Below are 19,649 nucleotides of genomic sequence, written 5' to 3'. Positions count from 1 at the left end.
CCCTAACCTATTTTATTTTCTAAAGCATTCCCGCAAACTACAAAAAAACAGTAAGATAATCCCAAGTTGAAGATTAAAATCATTTTGATCATCACTCAGCGTTGTTTACAATTTCGCAAGCCTCACTTAAATCTAAAGACAAAAACAAGGTGCTCTAGGATCCCCTTTTGCTAGAATGGGTTGCTTCAACTTGTTCAATACTAAAAGGTTCAGATAAGAAAGGTGTCACTTCTAAAGCATCTTCAGTTTCTTATGACGTAATGATCAAGGACAGCAGTGAACAAAAGAAGAATAAATGCCATCAGTACAAGAAGAGAATGAGATGTTTCCATTAACTAACATGACCAAATATTAAAGCTTGGCAACTCTGAAGTTAATTGATTCATCCTATCAAAGTCAAGATCAGACATACCATTGTTTGTTTTTAGCTTAACTTGCATCCACTCTTCACAAAAACCCTTGAGGGAACAGCAAACCGATCTGAAAAAGACCTGGAGAGGTCATCAGGATCAGTTGACTTCAAGCCCTGATCAAAATTCTGCGCATATGTGTAAGGATCATAAGAAACATGCAGCCGAGTACTCGATGAACAATCAAAGATATTCTGCTTTCCCTCATCAGCTTTCTCCATAGCATTCTCCACCTTGGCAGTTTTGATTTGGTCACCAACACATTGATTGAAAGCATCCGGTCGTACCGGTATTTTGCATAGCCTTGACTGTTAGATAGGTTGTTAATGTTGGACTTATTAATGAAAAGGTGTGACTAGAGAATTATAAATAATTATCTTATTAAAATATAACTTTTGAGAGGTTATTAGATATAATTATTGAATAATTGTATTATAAAAGGAAACAACTATTTAAAGAGTTAATTATGAAAAGAAACAAGCCTTTTCATATTATTTGAAAAGTCATATTATGAAAAGAAATAAGTTCTTTTATTAAAAGACGTATATGTTGGTTTATTTTATAAATAATGTTCTTACATTATCAATTTCACAATTCTAATAAGTGTATTAAGGACTTTATTGTATCTTGGAGGTTGAAAAAGATTCTTTAAGTAACAATTCACGCCCTCAAAGTCATACTCTTTCTTCTTCTTCTCAAATTTTCTAAGATTCTTAAGGTATCTTTTCAAAACTTTTTTGTAATTATTTCGTGATGGAGACTAGGTTGGATTATAGTGTGAAAGTTCACTTCCAAAATCAGGAAGTGATCAAACTCAATAGATTCAACGAAATAAATTTCACTAGATGGAGGGATAAGATAATATTCCTATTAACCACATCAAAAATTTATTATATTCTTAAGACAGTTCAACCATCAAATCCAAAAGAAATCATGTCAATAAAAGCAACATCTGTTGAAAATATCGCTGCAACAATAATTGCTACCACTACCATTGCTGATGTTAACATGGAGAAACGGAAGCATGAAGAGTTTATATGTCCTGGATACATTCTCAATTCTCTCACTGATTGATTATATGATCTCTTTAGACATAAGACTTTAGCAAAAAAAAAAATTAGACTGCTTGAGGAAACGTACAAAAAAGAGAAAATAAGGTACAGATAAATTTCTTGCATTGAGATACTTTGAGTTTACCATGACGGATACCAAACCAATTATGGATCAAGTACATGAGTTACGAATTCTGGCCTCTAAATTAAGCGACCTGGAAATCAAAATTCCTGACTCACTTCAAGAGGGAGTAATTCTATCCAAACTTCCACTTTTTGGGAATAGATATAGAAAGAAAATTTTGTACTCTCCAGAAAGTTTTACCATAGAAGAATTTTAAACTCGTTTGCATATTGAGGTAAAAAATCGTGTTAGAGATGTACTCATTCATGGGTCAAATATAAATTTCATCAAAGAAAAAGAAAAAGGTTTGGGAAAATTAAAAAGAAATAGAATCCGAAAAATAGACTTCAAGAAATCCAAGAACTATTCAAGTTATAAAATGTATTATCATTATGGAAAAAAAAGATATTTTATCAAGGAGTGCAAGTTTAGAAATTTTGAAAATATTGAAAACAAGATTGTTGCTTTTGGTTTTGGAAACAAAGTAAACCTCGTTGAATATGATGTTAAAGAGCTTGTTGTGATGGTGATTGAAGCACATATTGGAATGGTTACCAAAATAAATATGGCTACTGTAACAAAACATTCAAAATGGTGGTTAGATTCTGGTGCTACTATTCATGTTTGCAATGATGAAAGGCAGTTCAAGAGTTATGAAGACCTTAAAAAACTTGAAGAAATTCTAATGGGGAACCATAATCCTGCTAAGGTACTTGGCAAATGAACGGTTGAGTTAAAATTTACCTCAGGTCAAAAATTAACTTTACTTAATGTATTCCATGTTCTTGAAATTTAAAAAAAAAAACTTGTATTTGCACATTTATTGTGTAAGAATGGTTTTATGATTGTACTAGAATCCGATAAGGTTGTAGTATCGAAAAATGTTGTTTTTGTTGGAAAAAGATATTCCTATGATGAAATGTTTAAACTCAGTATCAATGAAATGAATAATTCTTTTGCATATACTGTTGAGCATTCTTCTAATTTATGGCATGCTAGACTAGGTAGTTTAAATTTTTAGTCTTTAAAATTTATGTCAAAACATGGTTATATTTCATGTCAAAAAGATAATTTTGACAAATGTAAAATTTGTATTAAGGCAAAATTGACTAAAAAAACCTTTTCCAAAAGTTGAAAGAAAATTAGAATTATTAGAACTTATACATTTTGATATTTGTTTACTAACAAGGGGAGGGAAAAGGTATTTTATACATTCATTGATGATTATTCTTGCTTCACTCATGTTTATTTAATGAAAACAAAAGATGAAGCATTTGACAAATTCAAAGAATTTAAAACTATTGTTGAAAATCAAAAAGAAAAAAAGATTAAAATTATTCGAAGTAATAAAAGAGGAGAATATTTTTCAAACTCGTTTTCTCTATTTTGTAAAGAAAATGAAATAATTCATCAAAGAACAGCTCCTTATGCACCTCAACATAATGGATTAGCTTAAAGAAAAAATAAAATGTTGGTAGATATGGTAAATGGTATGTTGGTAAATGTAAAGACTCCTTTTAATCTTTGAGGAGAAGCACTTTAAACAACATGTCATATAAGTAATAAAGTTCCTTTAAAGAAATTACTTATGACATTATATGAATTATAGAATAATGGTAGAAAACCAAATTTGAATTATTTTAAAGTGTGGGGGTGTATAGTTTATTATAAAGTCACAGATCCTCATAAGACGAAATTAAGACCTATAGGCATTAAAAGTATTTTTTTGGTTATGCACAAAATTTAAAAGTATATAGATTACTTAATTTAAATTCTAATGTTATAGTTGAATCTATGCATGTTGATTTCTTTGAAAATAAATTTATTTACAATTCTATTAATTTTGAAAAAGAAAAGCAAGTTGAAATGACTCTAGTAGTTGGTGAAAAAATATGAAATTAATGAATCTATTGAGCCCAGAAGAAATAAAGATTGAGAAAATAAAAACATTTAAATCTGATTATATTTCTCTAGATTCAATTATTTTTCTAGTTAAATGAGATACAACTAAAATAATAAATAAAACACCACTTCTACTAAGTGTAGATGAAGACTCCAAAACTTTTAGTGAAGCCATGTCTTCAAGAGATGTAGTGTTTTGAAAAGAAATTGTAAATGATGAAATGGACACAATAATGTTTAATAATATATGGGTCTTAGTTGATTTACCCTCAGGTTCTAAACCAAATGGATGTAAATGTGTGTTTAAAAAAAATATATAATACCCATGGTTTTGTACAAACCTTTAAAGCAAGATTAGTTGCTAAAGTTTTCAAACAAAAGGAAGGCATAGACTATTTTGATATATGTGCTCCAATAGCTAGAATAACATCTATTAGAATACTTATAACATTAGCTTCGATCTATAAGTTACATATGCATCAAATCGATGTTAAAATTACCTTTTTAAATGGTGATTTAAAGAAAAAAGTATACATGGAACTATCAAAAGATTTTATACTTACTGGAAATGGGAGAAAAGTTTGTAAATTGGTTAAATCACTTTATGGACTAAAGCATGAAAAATTTGACTCACCCATATTATCTTATAATTTTAAACATAATGAAGCTAACAAGTATGTCTACTCAAAATTTACCAAAGATTATGGAGCAATAATATGTCTTTATGTTGATGATATGCTAATATTTAGTAATAACATGATCAGCACAAATGAAACAAACAAATATTCAACCTTTAAAATGAAGGATTTGAATGTAGTTAATACCATTTTGGGTATTAAAGTTAAGAAACATAATAATGGTTATATTATCAATCAAAGTCACTATATTGAGAAATTGATCAATATAAACGAATTTAGTACTCCATATGACTCAAGTATGAAAATGCATGAGAATAATGACCAAGTAATTGCACAACTTGAATATGCTAGTGCTATTGGAAGTATTATGTATGCTATGCGTTGCACTAGGCCAGATATTACATTTACAGTATGCAAATTATCAAGATTTACAAGTAGGCTTAATAAAATTCATTAGAAAGCCATTAGGAAAGTTCTTGGATATATTAAAAAAACAAAAAAAATTAGCTTACATTATTCAAACTATCCAAGAGTATTAGAAGGATACTCTGATGCAAGTTAAATTACTAGTACAAATGATAATAAGTCCACTTTAGGTTGGATTTTTACACTAGGAGGTGGTGCCATTAGTTAAGCATCTAAGAAACAAACTTGCATATCACATTCAACAATGAAGTCTAGGTTTATAGCTTTAGCTGTAGCAGGAAAGGAAGTGGAATGGTTGAAAATTTTGTTATTAGATATAAAGTTGTGGCCACAACCGATGCCAACCATTTCCTTATATTGTGATAGTGTTGCTACAATGTCTAAAGCATATAGTGATGTTTATAATGAAAAATCTAGACATATTAGTTTAAGGCATAATTATATTAAATAATTAATCTTCAGTGAGGTGATTACCATAACATAAGTTAAATCTGCAAGTAATTTGGCAAAGCCTCTAACCAAAGGTTTACCAAGGGATGTGATAAGTAGTACTACAAAAGGAATGGGTTTAAGACCCCTACTAGACACCAATAATGAGAACCCAACTTTTAATTAATAACCTTTACTTACAAAGTTCAATGGGTAAAAACTAGTTATTGTTATGTGTCTGTGAAGCACTATTAGAATCCATTCCTCAAAATCTTGTTTCAAAATAATGCAGTCCATTGTGTATAGAAGTTAAGTTTATACTCTTAATAGAGTTTGAATATTATATTATGGAAAGAAAAATGTCTAGAGCAATGGGGACATTAATAAAAACTCCACTTACATAAGCATAAGGAGTGGTGTCACTTCAACAAGAAGAATTTGGGAGATTCTCCTATAAATGTTTATTATGGACAAGATAAGACATGGCCATTATGGTGCTAAAAGTGAATGACCATTTACATAAATATAAATGAATATTATGTGTGGTGTATCTTTAATTCTAACACTAGGAGTTAAGGTTCAATCTACAAAAATCATCTACTTCGTTAGGGTTTTGAGATGTATTCACTAATTGACAGTTCAAACTGAGAGATATCTTATTGTATGCATAATATTTGTTTATTTAAAAGGAAAAAATAAATAAATATATATTATAAAAAAACCTAACATTTCAAACTAGTGGGAGATTGTTAGATAGTTTGTTAATGTTGGATTTATTAATGAAAAGTTGTGACTCAAGAATTATAAATAATTACGTTATTAAAATATAACTTTTGAAAGGTTATTAGATATAATTATTGAATAATTGTGTTATGAAAGGACACAACTATTTGAAGAGTTAATTATGAAAAGAAATAAGTCTTTTCGTATTATTTGAAGAGTCATATTATGAAAGGAAACAAGTTTTTTTATCGAAAGACGTATACGTTGGTTTGTTATATAAATAACGTTCTTACACTACCCATTCCATAATTTTGATAAGTGTGCTAAGGACTTTGTTGTATCCTAGAGGTTGAAAAAATACCTTGAGAAAAGTGACAATTCACGCCCTCATAGTCATACACTTTCTTCTTTTGAAAATATTCTTCTTCTCAAATTTTCTAACATTGGCTCCATCTTAACTCTTAGGTGCCTGAGTTGCTCCATTTGTTGAGTTTCATAGAGAAAGAAAAGCTATAGGAAATGTGGTTTTAGATCTTGTTTTGGCTTGAGTGTAAAGCCTTTGGGTCTATTCACTAAGGTACTTATACAGAAGGAACATGTTCAAAGTCAAATCGTATGATGCCCCTGATAATGGAATGATTTTTCAAAATAAATCAAATTTCAAGGTTAATTTAACTTACCATATCTGATTTTTTTATGAGGGTATTTTAATAAGTTGATCCTAAAATTATGCTACATGTGATGGTAAGGTTTTTAAATGTTCCTTTGGGTCTACTACTATAATTTATAACATAACTATCTACAGATGTAGTTGATGTCGACTCCATGAGTTTTTGATGATAACAAAACATTTCTATTCATTAATGTCTAACTATACTACTTGAGTGTGCAAGATAAAAATGTATGTTACGTAATAAAATAATCATCTGAAAGAAAACATCAAAATTCTTTAGAATAAAAGGTCACAAAATAAATTACAAACAGAAGCCTCTTAGTCAGTTAACCAAGGGAGTTAGTTAGTTAAAATACAAAAGTGAAGATCCAACATGAAGGCAGTCAAATTTGTGAAGAACAATTCAAGAAGTTTCACATGAATAACATATCTCATGACTAATTAAGGGCAATAAAAGATCAGCATTAATAAGTTAAGAGAAGAATCAGTCAAATAAAGAAAAGTTGGTGAAACTAGTTGCTTTAGAAATAGTAAGCTTTTAGTCGATTAAAGTCTTTCTTAACCAATTAACAAAGTAAAGCAAACTAGGAGATAGAGAAAACTTAACTAACTAAAACGTATGGTTAGTTAGCTAAAAGCTCACTGTCAAAAAATCTGAATTTGAATGTTTAAAGACAAACTACAGGCTGAAAAGGATTTTAAACTGTTTCCAATGGTTTGAAATTGTCAAACACCAATTAGTGCTGATTTTTCAACTATAAAAGACATCTCCAATGACTGAGAAGATTATGAGATGCTTCCAAGAACCAAAGAGAATTAAGAATTGCAAAAATCCTCTCTCTCCTTTTTATATTTCACTCAAATCTTTGTAATAGAGTTTAGCACATCATCTTATACCATTCAGACCAAGCTAGTGACCATAGGTACATCTTTATATCTGTATTCATTGATTACTTATGTGCGAGGCACTCTAAGGGATATGATCAAGCTTGGGATAGCTTGGTTGTTATTCTAAGTTCTACCTTACTTTTAGAAAAGTTAGTTTGAGTTTTGGTTGATCCCAGAAAAAATCATTGTTAAAGGTTGTGGTTGAACCTGTGAAAAGTGATTGTAAAAACTTTGTGGAAGCTTATGAATTTCACTAAATTTAGTGAAGTAACTTAGAAATCTTAGATTGAGAGATCAAGGTAGTAGATGAATGTCAAAGGGACCGAACCACTATAAATTATTGTCTTTTGTTTACTTTCGTTTAACTCTTAACACTTAAATCATTCTTCCAACAAATTTTAAACTTTTACTTTCAAATTCCCTCCATTGGCTCTTATCATTCCAAAAGTGCTATTCACCCCCCTCTAACACACTCTTTAGGACCAACAACTAATGCATTGCCCTGCAAAGTGACAATTGGATTAGTTCGGTTGATTTGAATTGTCAAGATTGATTGGAATTGAATTTTAATGTTTTTACTTCTCTTCAAATCATTATTCAAACTTATTATGTACTCATAACTAATGAAAATGCTAATTATCCTAAAAAAAATATACTATCTTGAAAAAGAAATAATTAATTATGGGATGCAAGGGCTTAAAACTATTGCAGCTTTTAGGTTTGGGATTCAAGGCCTAAACAGGGTGGGCTTGTTGTTCCTTTCTTCATTTTACTTGGTACAACCCTTGAATTTATAGGTTTCTTGTTATGCTACCTATTTTATTTATTGGGTACTAGCCTTATTTGATTCAAATTCGACATGATCTAAGTTGGACAATTTGAATAATTAATTCAAAATTATCCAAATATGAATAATCTGTATAAATTTAATTCGATTAATTTTAACTTGAATCTAAGATAACTTAAATCCTAATAATTAATTCCTAATAATCTAAACCCGCATGATATAAATTTTAATAATTTAAAAGTCTAACTCAAATTGGTCGAATTTAAAATGAACCATATTAAATTTGAATTTGATCATTATTTTTAAGTCTTTGTCACCTCATGAAGAAAGTTAGATTTCTAAAGAAGTGTTTATGAAAGGTGTTTCATAATATGTATAAAAAAATTACTTTGTAATTGAAGCAGCGTCTTTAACCTTTTGGTAAGTCTCTAAAAGGTTACCTTAATAATTGACTTTTAACTCTTAATGTGTTAAGCTTTAGATGGGCATCTAAAGTGATAATAAATAGAGAGGCCTTTGTTATATTTATTTAAAATATAATAAATTTAAGAGATATAAGATTATCACCACTTTAATATTCTCCCTCTGTTCACGTGTACGTAGTACAGACGTATCACATGCATGAGACAAACAGAAAAGAGACTAATGGAAGTGCCAATAATAAACAAGGCAATGCCTTTTTTAATATTGTATTAAATTTTTAGGACAAATATTCAATCTAAAATCAATTAGTAATAAGTGATGATATTCTTGTTATATTATATACCCAACATATGCCTAATTTAATAGACTTGGGATTTTTTTTATTACCATCACTTTAAGAGTCTCCTTTATGCAAAAACCATAAATCTATCACATGACATGAATCAACGAAAAAGCCAACTAATGAACTCTAATACTGTGCTGAATTTTTAAGATTATATCCAACTTAAAACCAAAATACTCCTAATTTATCTAATATAGATTTCTTTTATCATTAGTCTAATACTCTCCCTCACATTTAAGGGTCACAAATTTATCACGTAACATAAATCAACGAAAGAGAATGATAAAGGAGCTAACGAATAGGAGAGTGCCTACTTATATTTACGAATGAGATCACACGACTCAGGAGAATCTATTACCCCAAAAGATGTCAAAATGATAGTAGAACAGAATAACTTTACAAATTTAAATTTACATTCCATATCAGAACAACTAGAATCAATTGACACAAAATTACAGTATCCAACAAATTTCCAACAAATATCTAATACCTCAACGATAAACCAACACAGAGACTCAAAACCTACTTTCATACCTTTTGAAATTCCAAGTAATTACCAACAACCAAAAACCCAGTTTTTGCAAGAAATTGACAGTAGACTTGAAACATTAGAAAGTCAATACTCAGAACTAAGAGTAGAAGACACTCCCCAAAGACACCTACCACCACTTGGTTTTGAATATTCTGATGACTATAGGGGCACCAGTATGAATATCATTATCATAAGCATAATCCCAGGAAGTGATCCATGAGATTGTTAATTTTGAGAAGAAGTGTATTGATGTATGCAAAGTTGCTTGATCTTCTTTTGGTTTGAAACATTTTGAAAATTTTTCATAAATTTCCTCAATTTTTGGTGGAAGGATTTCTCTTAGGGGTCCAAACCAGTTCCACCAATGGGAAAACCAATTTGGAAATTTGTATTTGTTGCCGTATTTTAAAAAAAAGCTCCCTAAACACTTTTCTTATCCATAGATCAAACTTAAAACTTTAAAATTCATTTTAGTACATGAAAAGGAACAAGACATATGTGCCATACAAGTTTTTTGGATCCTTTAGTTGGTTTAGCAATTTGCTTTGCTAGTAGTTTGTGTCAAGGTCCACAACAATCCTGTGAGATATTGTTTATTCTGGCTCGCTAGCCTTACGATTTTGTCTCACAAAAGACACCTTACAAGTTGAAGGTGATGTGAACATATGCCCAATATCATTCTAGTATAAAGCCGATGTGGGATTCATGGCTTCTTTCTCTAAAACCATGACATCTTCAATGTGGGACTTTGTGACTCTACTCGCTAGAGGCATTATCTCAACGATATAGTCTTAGTGTGGATATTATTAATCCCACATTGCAGAGTTATATCCTCAGCAAACAGAACTATAAGTCCTACATCAATGAAAAGCTCATGAATCTCACATCAACTAGTACTAAAGTGATACTAGACATATAAGAGTTCACACGACTTTCAACTTGTAAGATGTTTTGTGAGATAAAAATGTGAGTCCAATGGGTCAAAGCGTGGACCGCATAACTAGCCAAAAAGGTGGACAGCATGGGTGTGCACAAAAGGAAAGTCTTAGGGTTTAATATAAATAGGGTGATCATGTAGGGAAACGGTTCGAATATTTACAAGTAGTTATTAATTTGAGTCTCTTATGAGACTAAAAAAAAATTAGCTCAGAAGAGGGATGTTCCAAAATTTTAATTTACAGGGGCCGTAATGGCTAATAGGTTTCTATGGAAATATAGTTTGAAAAGGAATATTAAATATATGGTTTGATTGAATTTGTACACCAAGAAGATTTTCCTTGCAGTTTTACACAAGAAATATATAACTTCTGGCATAAATGGGAATATATTATACTCTTAACTAGTCATAAGCTGATAGGAAGATCCACTTTATACAGATTAATCAATGCATCCAGTATGATCGAAACAAGATTTGCTAGATTACAATAGATCATGATACGCTGCACACGTATCAAACTTTACAATCCCCAAACCCGTTTCAATGTTTACAAACACAGGTCTGGGATACCGGTGAATCTTTCAGCTTTGCTGCATTTCATGCAAACAACCACACTCGAGGTCATATCTAGCGCTTGCAACTTCATTTCTAAACATATTAAAACAATTTAGCAAATCAATAGAATACTCTATTCCAGACATAAACTACTTGCAGACCATCTTAAACAAGACATGCTCGACCAGTTATCTGACCCACAATTGCCCTGTAATTGCAATGGTAGTGGGTAGTGGCTCCTAGCTGGCTAGCAGCTACCTTTCAAGTATTGAATTCCAAGAAACAATTGAAATGTGTGTCATTTGCAGTCTAAAAATGGTAGACGTTTCAGTTTGAAGGCTGCAGTCATGACTCGTTTTAATGGATGTCAGGGATTTAGTGCATAAGCTCTAGAGATGAATTATGCTTTCTGTGATATAAACAGGAAAAGTTTGGTTACGACTTAGAAGAAAAGCAACTTAACTTGTTGATGCATCCTTATCAGCGGTTAACAATTTTGGTGGATGAGAGTGTGATTGGTTCTATTTACCACAATCTCGCATGAGACTCTTGTCTGTAGAACAATTACAATAAAGACAATCTAAAATCATGACACAGAAGACAATTCATTTTGAAAAATAAGGTGTTGTAATGAAAAGAGAATGCAAAAGCAACAAACCTTAGACTATGACATTAATGCTTCCATTTCATTGTATTTCTCTGCGCAAAGGTTTGAGTATTGAATTGAGGTTGTTCAATTGCAAACTTGTCATGAGAAGCAACACAAAAAAAGTAACTGATTGAACCCAAAAATGCACATTCAAAATGTACTCAAAATCATTAAAAGGCCGAAGCAGTCTGTATAGAACATCTGAGATAACATAGCATGTCAGCATTTCAACACAAAAACAAGAAATCATGAATCTTCTTTATGTTTATGTTTGTTTCAACTCCCAAAACTTAGGACCATACATCTTGCGGTCAAAATGGAATGTTAACAGTACAACTCTAGATGCTCATTTAACAGAGGTTATTACATGAGCTCTTTAACCAATGACTTCCATATCAATAAGTTTCTTCTGAAAGGGGAACTGTGAGACTAAATTCCCTCAATCACTTATATATAGAAAATAAATAAACTCACTCTGCAAGCAGAGTAAGTTGCAACGTGCTAGTGTCACGGGGTCATTACCCTCTCCCATGAAAACCGGTTGTCACAGGTGTGCAGCACCCCGCTTCTTATAGCCCAGGACCTACCCGTTCCTGCCCGATGTGGGAGAGTGGACCTTTCCTCGTCACACCCTCACCCACCCGATTCGACAACGTCCCCGTTGTCGGCGCACCGCTGCGCCGCCGGCCACCCTGCCTACCCTTCTCCGCCTTTCCCGGACCCAGGCGCTTGGTGTGAGTCGGACGAAGTAACAGGTCCGCTCTGATACCACTTTGTCACGGGGTCATTACCCTCTCCCATGAAAACCGGTTGTCACAGGGTTGCAGCACCCCGCTTCTTATAGCCCAGGACCTACCCGTTCCTGCCCGATGTGGGAGGAGTGGACCTTTCCTCGTCACACTAGCTAGTAGATTAATCCCACAGGATAGGGTTAACAAATCTCCTTGAAGCAACAAACATTTTGAGAAATGTAGACTAATTAGTCACATAGCCTTGATTCGAAAGACTAATCATCAAAGTTCAAGAATGAAGAATTCAAGATGAAAACCACTAAGCAACAGATTTTGCTTAGAGTTTAGGCAATGGTTAGTTGGCATAAATCAGCGTTGATGGTTAGCCTCAATTGAAATTTTCCCAGAAAACAAATTCAGTATGGCAATCAACGTGACAAAAACAAACCTTCAAGCTTAATTTAGCTAAAGATTACAAGCAAGGGAACCAGCACCAACTCGTTTTAGTACTTCGAAGAGACGCTATCAACATTAATTACAAGAACCCACATAAGCTTCAACCTTAATATAGTCGGTCTTTAAACCAATAATAAATTAACTAAAATAAAATTGTGTAAAATAGCAGAACAAACCCCAAGAAGATAAATCTTAATAAATACAAAAACAGGTCTAGACAAATCAGAAGGTCTAATTAAGAAAGCAAATATAACAATAAAAAGGAGAAAAGTTTTGGCTTTTTACCTTCAAAGGGAACTTAAACAAGGACAGACCAAGCCAGCCTGCAACCTCCGTAATAGTATCAAACGGGACAGTTCCCCTAGTCAAGTCCTCCAACATGTACACGACGTCGGACAACACCTCAACCCCATTAAGCTCCAGCTCTGCCTGCAAGTAAGACGAACCCCACGCCCTCACGTGACCATGTTCCGATGTCACGTGCCCCAGCATCTTCCCTCTGTACCCAACGGCCATATCCAAGCTGGTAAAGTCCATGGAATACACATCCGAATTCCTCACTTTCAAAGTTACCAACAAAGACTAGCGCTATGATAGCTATGGTATGCATTTGCATGCGGTTTACATGCATCCTTACAATCTTTACTTCAGGGTGAGACGGCCAGAAAGCTAACAACACCAAGAAAGCCATGCATAGCATCCGACAGCCGCACCAACAGAGTGCCGGGCCGTAGAAACTACGTAGTTTTGATTGGGAGGTTGGGATGGTAGAAAAGCAGTGAAGTAGTGGGATAGAGACGATGGTTCTTCCGGTGGTGATGGTTTTTCAAGTTTTGAGAAAACCATTGGCTTGTGAGAGAAATGTCAGGACTTGGGACTTAGGAGTGTGTGTGCAAGGGAAGAGTATGTACGTTTAGAGGGAGGTGGGTCTGTTGTTTGCTTACTCTTTATTGGGTTTGCTTTGGAGTGTAGCAATCGTGAAATTTTTGTTTTTTCTCTTTTGGGTCAAAAGAAAATATTTGGTTTCTGTCATGAGATAGGAAATAGTAATCAGAAACCATGTGAATGACTAGTTACGTATTGCAGCAAGGTAATTGGAGGATTTTGGTGGCTGAATATTTAAGCTAGGAACTATATCATTTTAATTATATAAAAGTTTTAATGTAGCTTCATCTTTCCATGTCTTTGTCAAGCTCTTTGACATGGTTGGTAGAACTTTTCTTTTCCTTGTTACTGCTTTTCTGAAAGAGTAACTGTTTATAAATATACAAAGTTTAATATCAACGCAAGCTGTAACTTAGTTTCATCTATCACTTAGGCCAAAACTTGGCTTAAACTTGTTATGAGATACAACAGGGCTCCACAAGTAGATAATCCGTACAAAGATTTTTCCTTTTTCTAATTTTCCAATTCAAATGTTGTACTACAATTGCAAATATATCTCATATTCGAGTTTTTAATTTTAATAGTTTAACGACAAGACTCTTAATTTATCTTAAACTGATATTTGATATTTTACTGAAAATATAGTTATTGAAAATATGATTGTTAAAAAAATGACATTATAATCTTTGATAAACATGAAAAAAATTGATTAAAATAAAAAAAAATATTACATGAGAATGTAATGTATGTGGTGTTAATTACAAAATTCCAGTTTGACCTAACATTGGAATCCCCACTCTTCCCTTGTGCCTCCCATATCTATTCCAAGAAAGAATTGAAACATATAACTCTGCTCCTTCATAGTAATTAAAGGAAATATATACAATAAAAGAGTTGCAATTGGATGAGATTAAGGAAAAACCAATTCCAAAATGGAGGATTGGTGTCTGATAACTCCTGTCCATAGTAATCGTCTAAGTGACTTCTCAATCTACTAGTATCAAGCAAAATCTTGAAGAACAAAGAAGCACAATATGCTGTAGTCCCATTACTTCTTTGGCAACGTCATCCCATCTTACTTGCCTTAAGAGCCAATTCCTATGTTCATAACATCAATGGCAAATTGTTAAAAAGCATCATTGTATTACTAATTAACATTTAAAAAAAAAAAATTGATTACCTAGTCTATGTTCCATGCATCTCCGGAAAGTTCTATGCTGGGGAAATCTCTCTTCAAGTGACTTGAAATCGTAGGTATAAACCAAGATGTCAAATGAACTCCAAACGCTAGCTTAAACACCAATGGTTAATGGATGCTATTGCATGTATTCCAATAATTTTATATAGGCGCCTTGAAACAAAAGATACCTGCTACATATATAGCCTTTAATCATTAGATGTTCTGGCTAGAAACCAACAAGAAGTTGCTTGCTAAGATGAAAAAGAAAAGGTTAAACAAAGATTACATACTTCAACAATTTTATGAATGTAAAGATAACAAAGGAAATAAAGATAATTATAGTTCATACCTCTGATAAAACATCAATTTTGTTCAAACACTTTGAGGAAATCGTTCGAACTTAACAAAGAGCTGAAAAGCAAGCAAATAGCAGGAGAGAATTAGTTAAGCCAAAGATACAACGGCATCGATGTACCACTGCTTGATACATTTTTGCTAGAAAGCTGTGTGAAAAACTAATTTTATATTAGCTGAAAATCTTCTTCATCTCTAAGATACAACCATGAGAAAAAAATATTTAATGGAGGCTACAAAGGAGTGTGTAAGGCTATTATTACAGAAAAATGTAGATCCTTATCACATGTTGATTTCGGGAGTACTGTTTTCCGAAATAGGGAAATATTTAGACAAATGATTTGCCAATGTGCTTGAAATTGGACAGATACTAATAAATAAAATATAAGAATACCTGTGTAGTGGTTGCAATTGCAATACTCCAAACTCTTCAAAAGAAGAGCAGTTTACTTGCATGGATAGACCATCAATTATGATGCTAGGGATGTGAGAGATATTGAGCCAATCCTCCCCCGTCTCCTTTCTGCAACGTTCTGAAAGAAAAGGACTCTGGCTTATATCCAATTGCTCTAGGCTTGTATTCTGCAAAATGTACCATGGCAGTGCCCTTAACTTGGGGCAGGAATCAATTGTTAGAGAACAAAGGCGAGGCATAATACTAATATGATCTGCTCCTGTGCTAGTAAATGAGATCCAACAATCCCACTCTTCCATATCACGAAATTCGAGATGTTTTAAACTAGGAAAGGCAATAATAGATGATGAAGAAGATTCTGACGATGAAGAAAATGGTAATATCCCTTCTCCTTCTACTCCTAAAAATTCAACTCCCACTTTTTCCACTCTTCTCATTTCCCCTAGATAGAGTGATTCAAGGGATGGTAATTTTCCCAAAGGAGGCAAACAGTTCAAATGAAAGCAAAAACCTAGTGAAACATGCCTCAGCTTGGTCAAGCCCATCATCCAGTTGGGGAAACTGGAGGTGCTACTGTAGCCCCATATCTCTAATTTTTCCAAGGAAAGAGGTGGTTGCAAAGCTTCAAGAAGTCTTTCATCATCTCTTCTCGGCAACCTGTTTGACATCAACCCTTTGGAATCAGTAAAATCCAGTATCAAACCACGGAGGCCTTTCTTGCTTTGAAGCTCCGCTTTCTTAGCTTCAGTCACATCACACACAACTCCCAATCCACTTATCTTAAGATGTCCTTGAAGATGCATTAAGTTTCTAAGATCTCCAAGGGTAGATGCTTTGCCATTAATGCCACCATCCGTTGCCACGAACACCCTTAATGTCTGCAGGCATGTCAATCTCCCAATCCCTTTTGGCATTGCCGTCAAGCTCAAGTCTGTCTTCTCATTCTCAAGATGCCTCAAGTTGATTAGTTTTCCAATTCCGCATGGCAATTCTTTAAGACTATTACACCATGTGAGGTTTAAGGTTTGTAAATTACATAACTCACACACTGATTCAGGTAATTTTTTCAATTTTCTATTATGTTTCAAGTCAAGGTACCTCAAATGAACCAATTTTCCTATTTGATCAGGAAGTTCTTTAATTGAATTTCCAAACATACTGTTGCTCAAATTTAATGTCCTTAGGCAATTCAATTGACCAAACAACTTGGGCAAATATGTGCTTAGTGATGAAGTATCATGATAGCTTGAGTCAATAAAGAGGGTACGCAACTTTTTGAAATAGTTAATATTAGGGTCACTTGGGATAGCTTCTCTACGGATCAAGGTCACATGACGAGCCTTTTCACCAAGAGCATCTACTCTTGACTCTTCAAAATCATCATTTACTAGTATCAAACATTCAGTTTTCGTTAAAAGTTGAACAAAATCATGTACTATAGCATGCATTTTGCATTCCAGAATCCCACTATCAAGTTCAATCACCCTTTTAAAATCTTGAAAAAAAGAACGCATCATTAGCTCATCAAAATATTCCTCCCCAACAGTCTCCATCTCTTTGCACTGTGCTCCTTTTAGGTACCCTTGCGCCATCCACAACTTGATCAATTCATCTTTGTTTAAGATCTTTCCCTTCGGAAAAACAGCACAATATGAAATGCACTGTTTAAGAGCCAAAGGTAACTCATAATAGCTCAAAAATAAGGGAGGGAAAAGATCTCGTTCAGCCTCTTCAAGGTTCAATATTTCGCAGTCCAAGACACTTTGCCATTGCTGTCTAGATCTTTTGAACCGCAACAGACCACCTAGAATCTTTGCAGCAAGTGGCAAGCCCTGACACTTTACTGCAATTTTCTTGCTGATATCTTCTAAATTTTCACACTCCTCTCTTGTCCTCCCATAGAATGCTCTATGGCAAAGTAATGACCAACATTCCTCTTGAGACAAGGTTTGTAATGGAAATAAGTTTTCGGTTGTTGTTCCCATAATCATTGCAACTTTGTTCTTCCGAGTGGTTATCAAAATTCTACTCCCTAGAGAGCAATACTTGAGGGAATTTTTCAATTGTTCCCATTTTGTTGCATCTTCAATCCACACATCATCCAACACAAGGAGTATTTTCTTCTCCAAAACATAACTATGAATTTGCCGCAAAATGTTATCCTTTCCAACCATATTTGGAGTTTCACCTTTAAATGCTTCGAGGATCTCTTTGGCAATCCTTATCTCATCAAAGGGGTCTGAGACGCATATCCATATTCTCTTGTCAAAATGACATTCAACTTCATTGTGATTGTAAACCAGTTGAGCAAGAGTGGTTTTTCCGATTCCACCCATCCCTACTATAGAAATGACATGGAGGCTCGACTCTCCTCCATAACTTTTCTCTCCGACCAACATGTTCACTAGAATTTTTGTCTCTTGACACCTACCATAGACCTCGTCTTCATCTATGAAAGAGGCAGTTATTTCCCTATTGGGTTCTTCAACAGCCTTCTCTAACTCAAAATTATACCTATCTTTGTCAGTAGCTATACAATCAAGTTGTTCATTCAAGTCTCTTATCTTTCCAGCAATATTATAGAATATAATACTTTGAGAGGTAAAAGAAGAGATAGAATTGCGTATCTTCTTTAGCAAGGGCACACTGTCGACGTCTTTCACTTGTTTCTCAATTTGTGATTTGAGTTTTGCAGTATTCCACTCATCCAACACATCATCAACATCATAGGCTACCTCTTTGAGTTTCTTTAACCAATGTCTCACGTTGGCATCCTTCACCTGTTGAAGCTAAAGATAAGACATATAGTAACAAGGATAGATGCGCAATTTTATACATTCCAATAATTTTAGTCTGAAATGGAATAATCGGACTATCTTGGGACTTAAGCATTCTAAAGAGAAGGCATCTTATCGTATGTGATCATGATAAGGATTTTATCCTCCAAGGATTACTTTACTTTCTTTGGGAATTATTTTAGTAAGTTATCTAAAAGCTCCCAATTTTTAAGATTTCGAATCGGTTTGGGACTTGTCCTCAACTCTAACACTATTGTTTTTTCAGACCCTAGATTTATTCAAACCCAAGATTTCAAATTCAATAATTCTTTTTTTTTTTTTGCAAGAAAAAATCCAAATTTAGGAAATCTCCTAAAAAGGTCATCTGACATCGGAGGGCGATGACCAAATTAGATTTCAAAATCAAAGCTTTTTCCTTTTTTTGGGTTTTTGCTTCCAGTGCGGGGACGGTAATTGATGGAGGATAGGAAAAGTAATCAAAGGGGCCCCATATTTGACAAAATAGAGGGTCCATGGACTACCTCGTACCTGTTTCGTTTCTGCATCTTGAAGAACTGATTTGATGTCCTCGAAATTGGTGGTCATTTTTTGGATTCCTTCTTCAAGACCCATGGCGAGCCCAACGTTCTGTTTTATCTCGTCGGATATCAAGGAACCCAACTTCTCCAGCACTGCACAAACAATCGATTCGGCCATTTGCTTTTGTTTTTCTTCTGACTGGTTATTGCAGACCAAAAGCTTAAGTATCCCAGAATCCACTCCAAACTATTTTATAAAAGAAAGAGAGAAAAAACACTATGTTCTTGCTCCTAGCGGAAGGAACTGGGGGTTTTTGTTTTCTTCTGGTGGAGGTAAAATGGGAATTACGAGCCTTTTTTTCGAGTTATTCCTGTTTTGGGTGGCTCTTTGCATGCACGCAACGTTGCGTAAATAATTAGCCTTCAAATTCAAGAATCCTCCCTTCCTTCGTTATGAAGGCATCGCTGACGAATACAGGTGTAAAGCAGAAGTCTCTAGGACTTTTATCTCCTTTCCAGCAGGTTCTAGATTCAAAGCGTAATATCTTCTTAGCTCTGAACATGCTTAGCCCTAACTTGTTTGTTTAAAGGTTAATGGAATTATTGCTTCTTTTGTGTTGGGCCAAGCCTGGCGCAACTTGATAATGCTTTGCTAATATCATCAAAGATGAGTGCACACCACAGTCCTTCTTGTCAGTCATACGAAGAGAAGGAGGTTTCTGACCTCGGCTTTGAAATGATCGACCTGGGTCGCCAAGGTCCAGTCCAGATTCTAAAAAAGAGTATCTGCAGTCAAGGTCCCTGAGTGGTTCCTAAAAAGA

At 33.7% G+C, this 19,649-nt stretch overlaps 1 protein-coding gene and 1 pseudogene across 2 annotated transcripts; both read right to left on the bottom strand.

Moving 5' to 3' along the window:
• Positions 1–424: 424 nt before the first annotated feature.
• LOC149526376 (uncharacterized) lies at positions 425–13,569 on the bottom strand (annotated as a pseudogene).
• A 679-nt stretch (positions 13,570–14,248) lies between these two features.
• On the bottom strand, positions 14,249–19,412 carry LOC110427518 (putative disease resistance protein RGA4). Of its 2 annotated transcripts, XR_002446281.2 has the most exons (5): positions 18,839–19,412; positions 15,492–18,292; positions 15,093–15,154; positions 14,744–14,931; positions 14,249–14,661 (listed from the first exon to the last, which is right to left on the bottom strand). XR_002446281.2 is itself a non-coding variant. In XM_021443071.2 (4 exons), exons 1-3 carry the CDS (start codon positions 19,004–19,006, stop codon positions 15,106–15,108), a joined length of 3,018 nt encoding a protein of 1,005 aa, XP_021298746.1. In that variant the 5' UTR covers positions 19,007–19,412; the 3' UTR covers positions 14,249–14,931; positions 15,093–15,105. The 2 variants fall into 2 exon arrangements, 1 of the variants encoding a protein (XP_021298746.1); XM_021443071.2 differs by having other exon boundaries at positions 14,249–14,931.
• Positions 19,413–19,649: the final 237 nt, after the last annotated feature.

This window comes from Theobroma umbraticum, unplaced genomic scaffold (assembly GCF_002168275.2).
Source record: "Theobroma umbraticum cultivar Fairchild unplaced genomic scaffold, ASM216827v3 scaffold_34.0, whole genome shotgun sequence".
NCBI lineage: Eukaryota > Viridiplantae > Streptophyta > Magnoliopsida > Malvales > Malvaceae > Theobroma > Theobroma umbraticum.
Note: the sequence above shows the minus strand (reverse complement) of the source record. Positions and strands in the feature narration are given on the sequence as shown.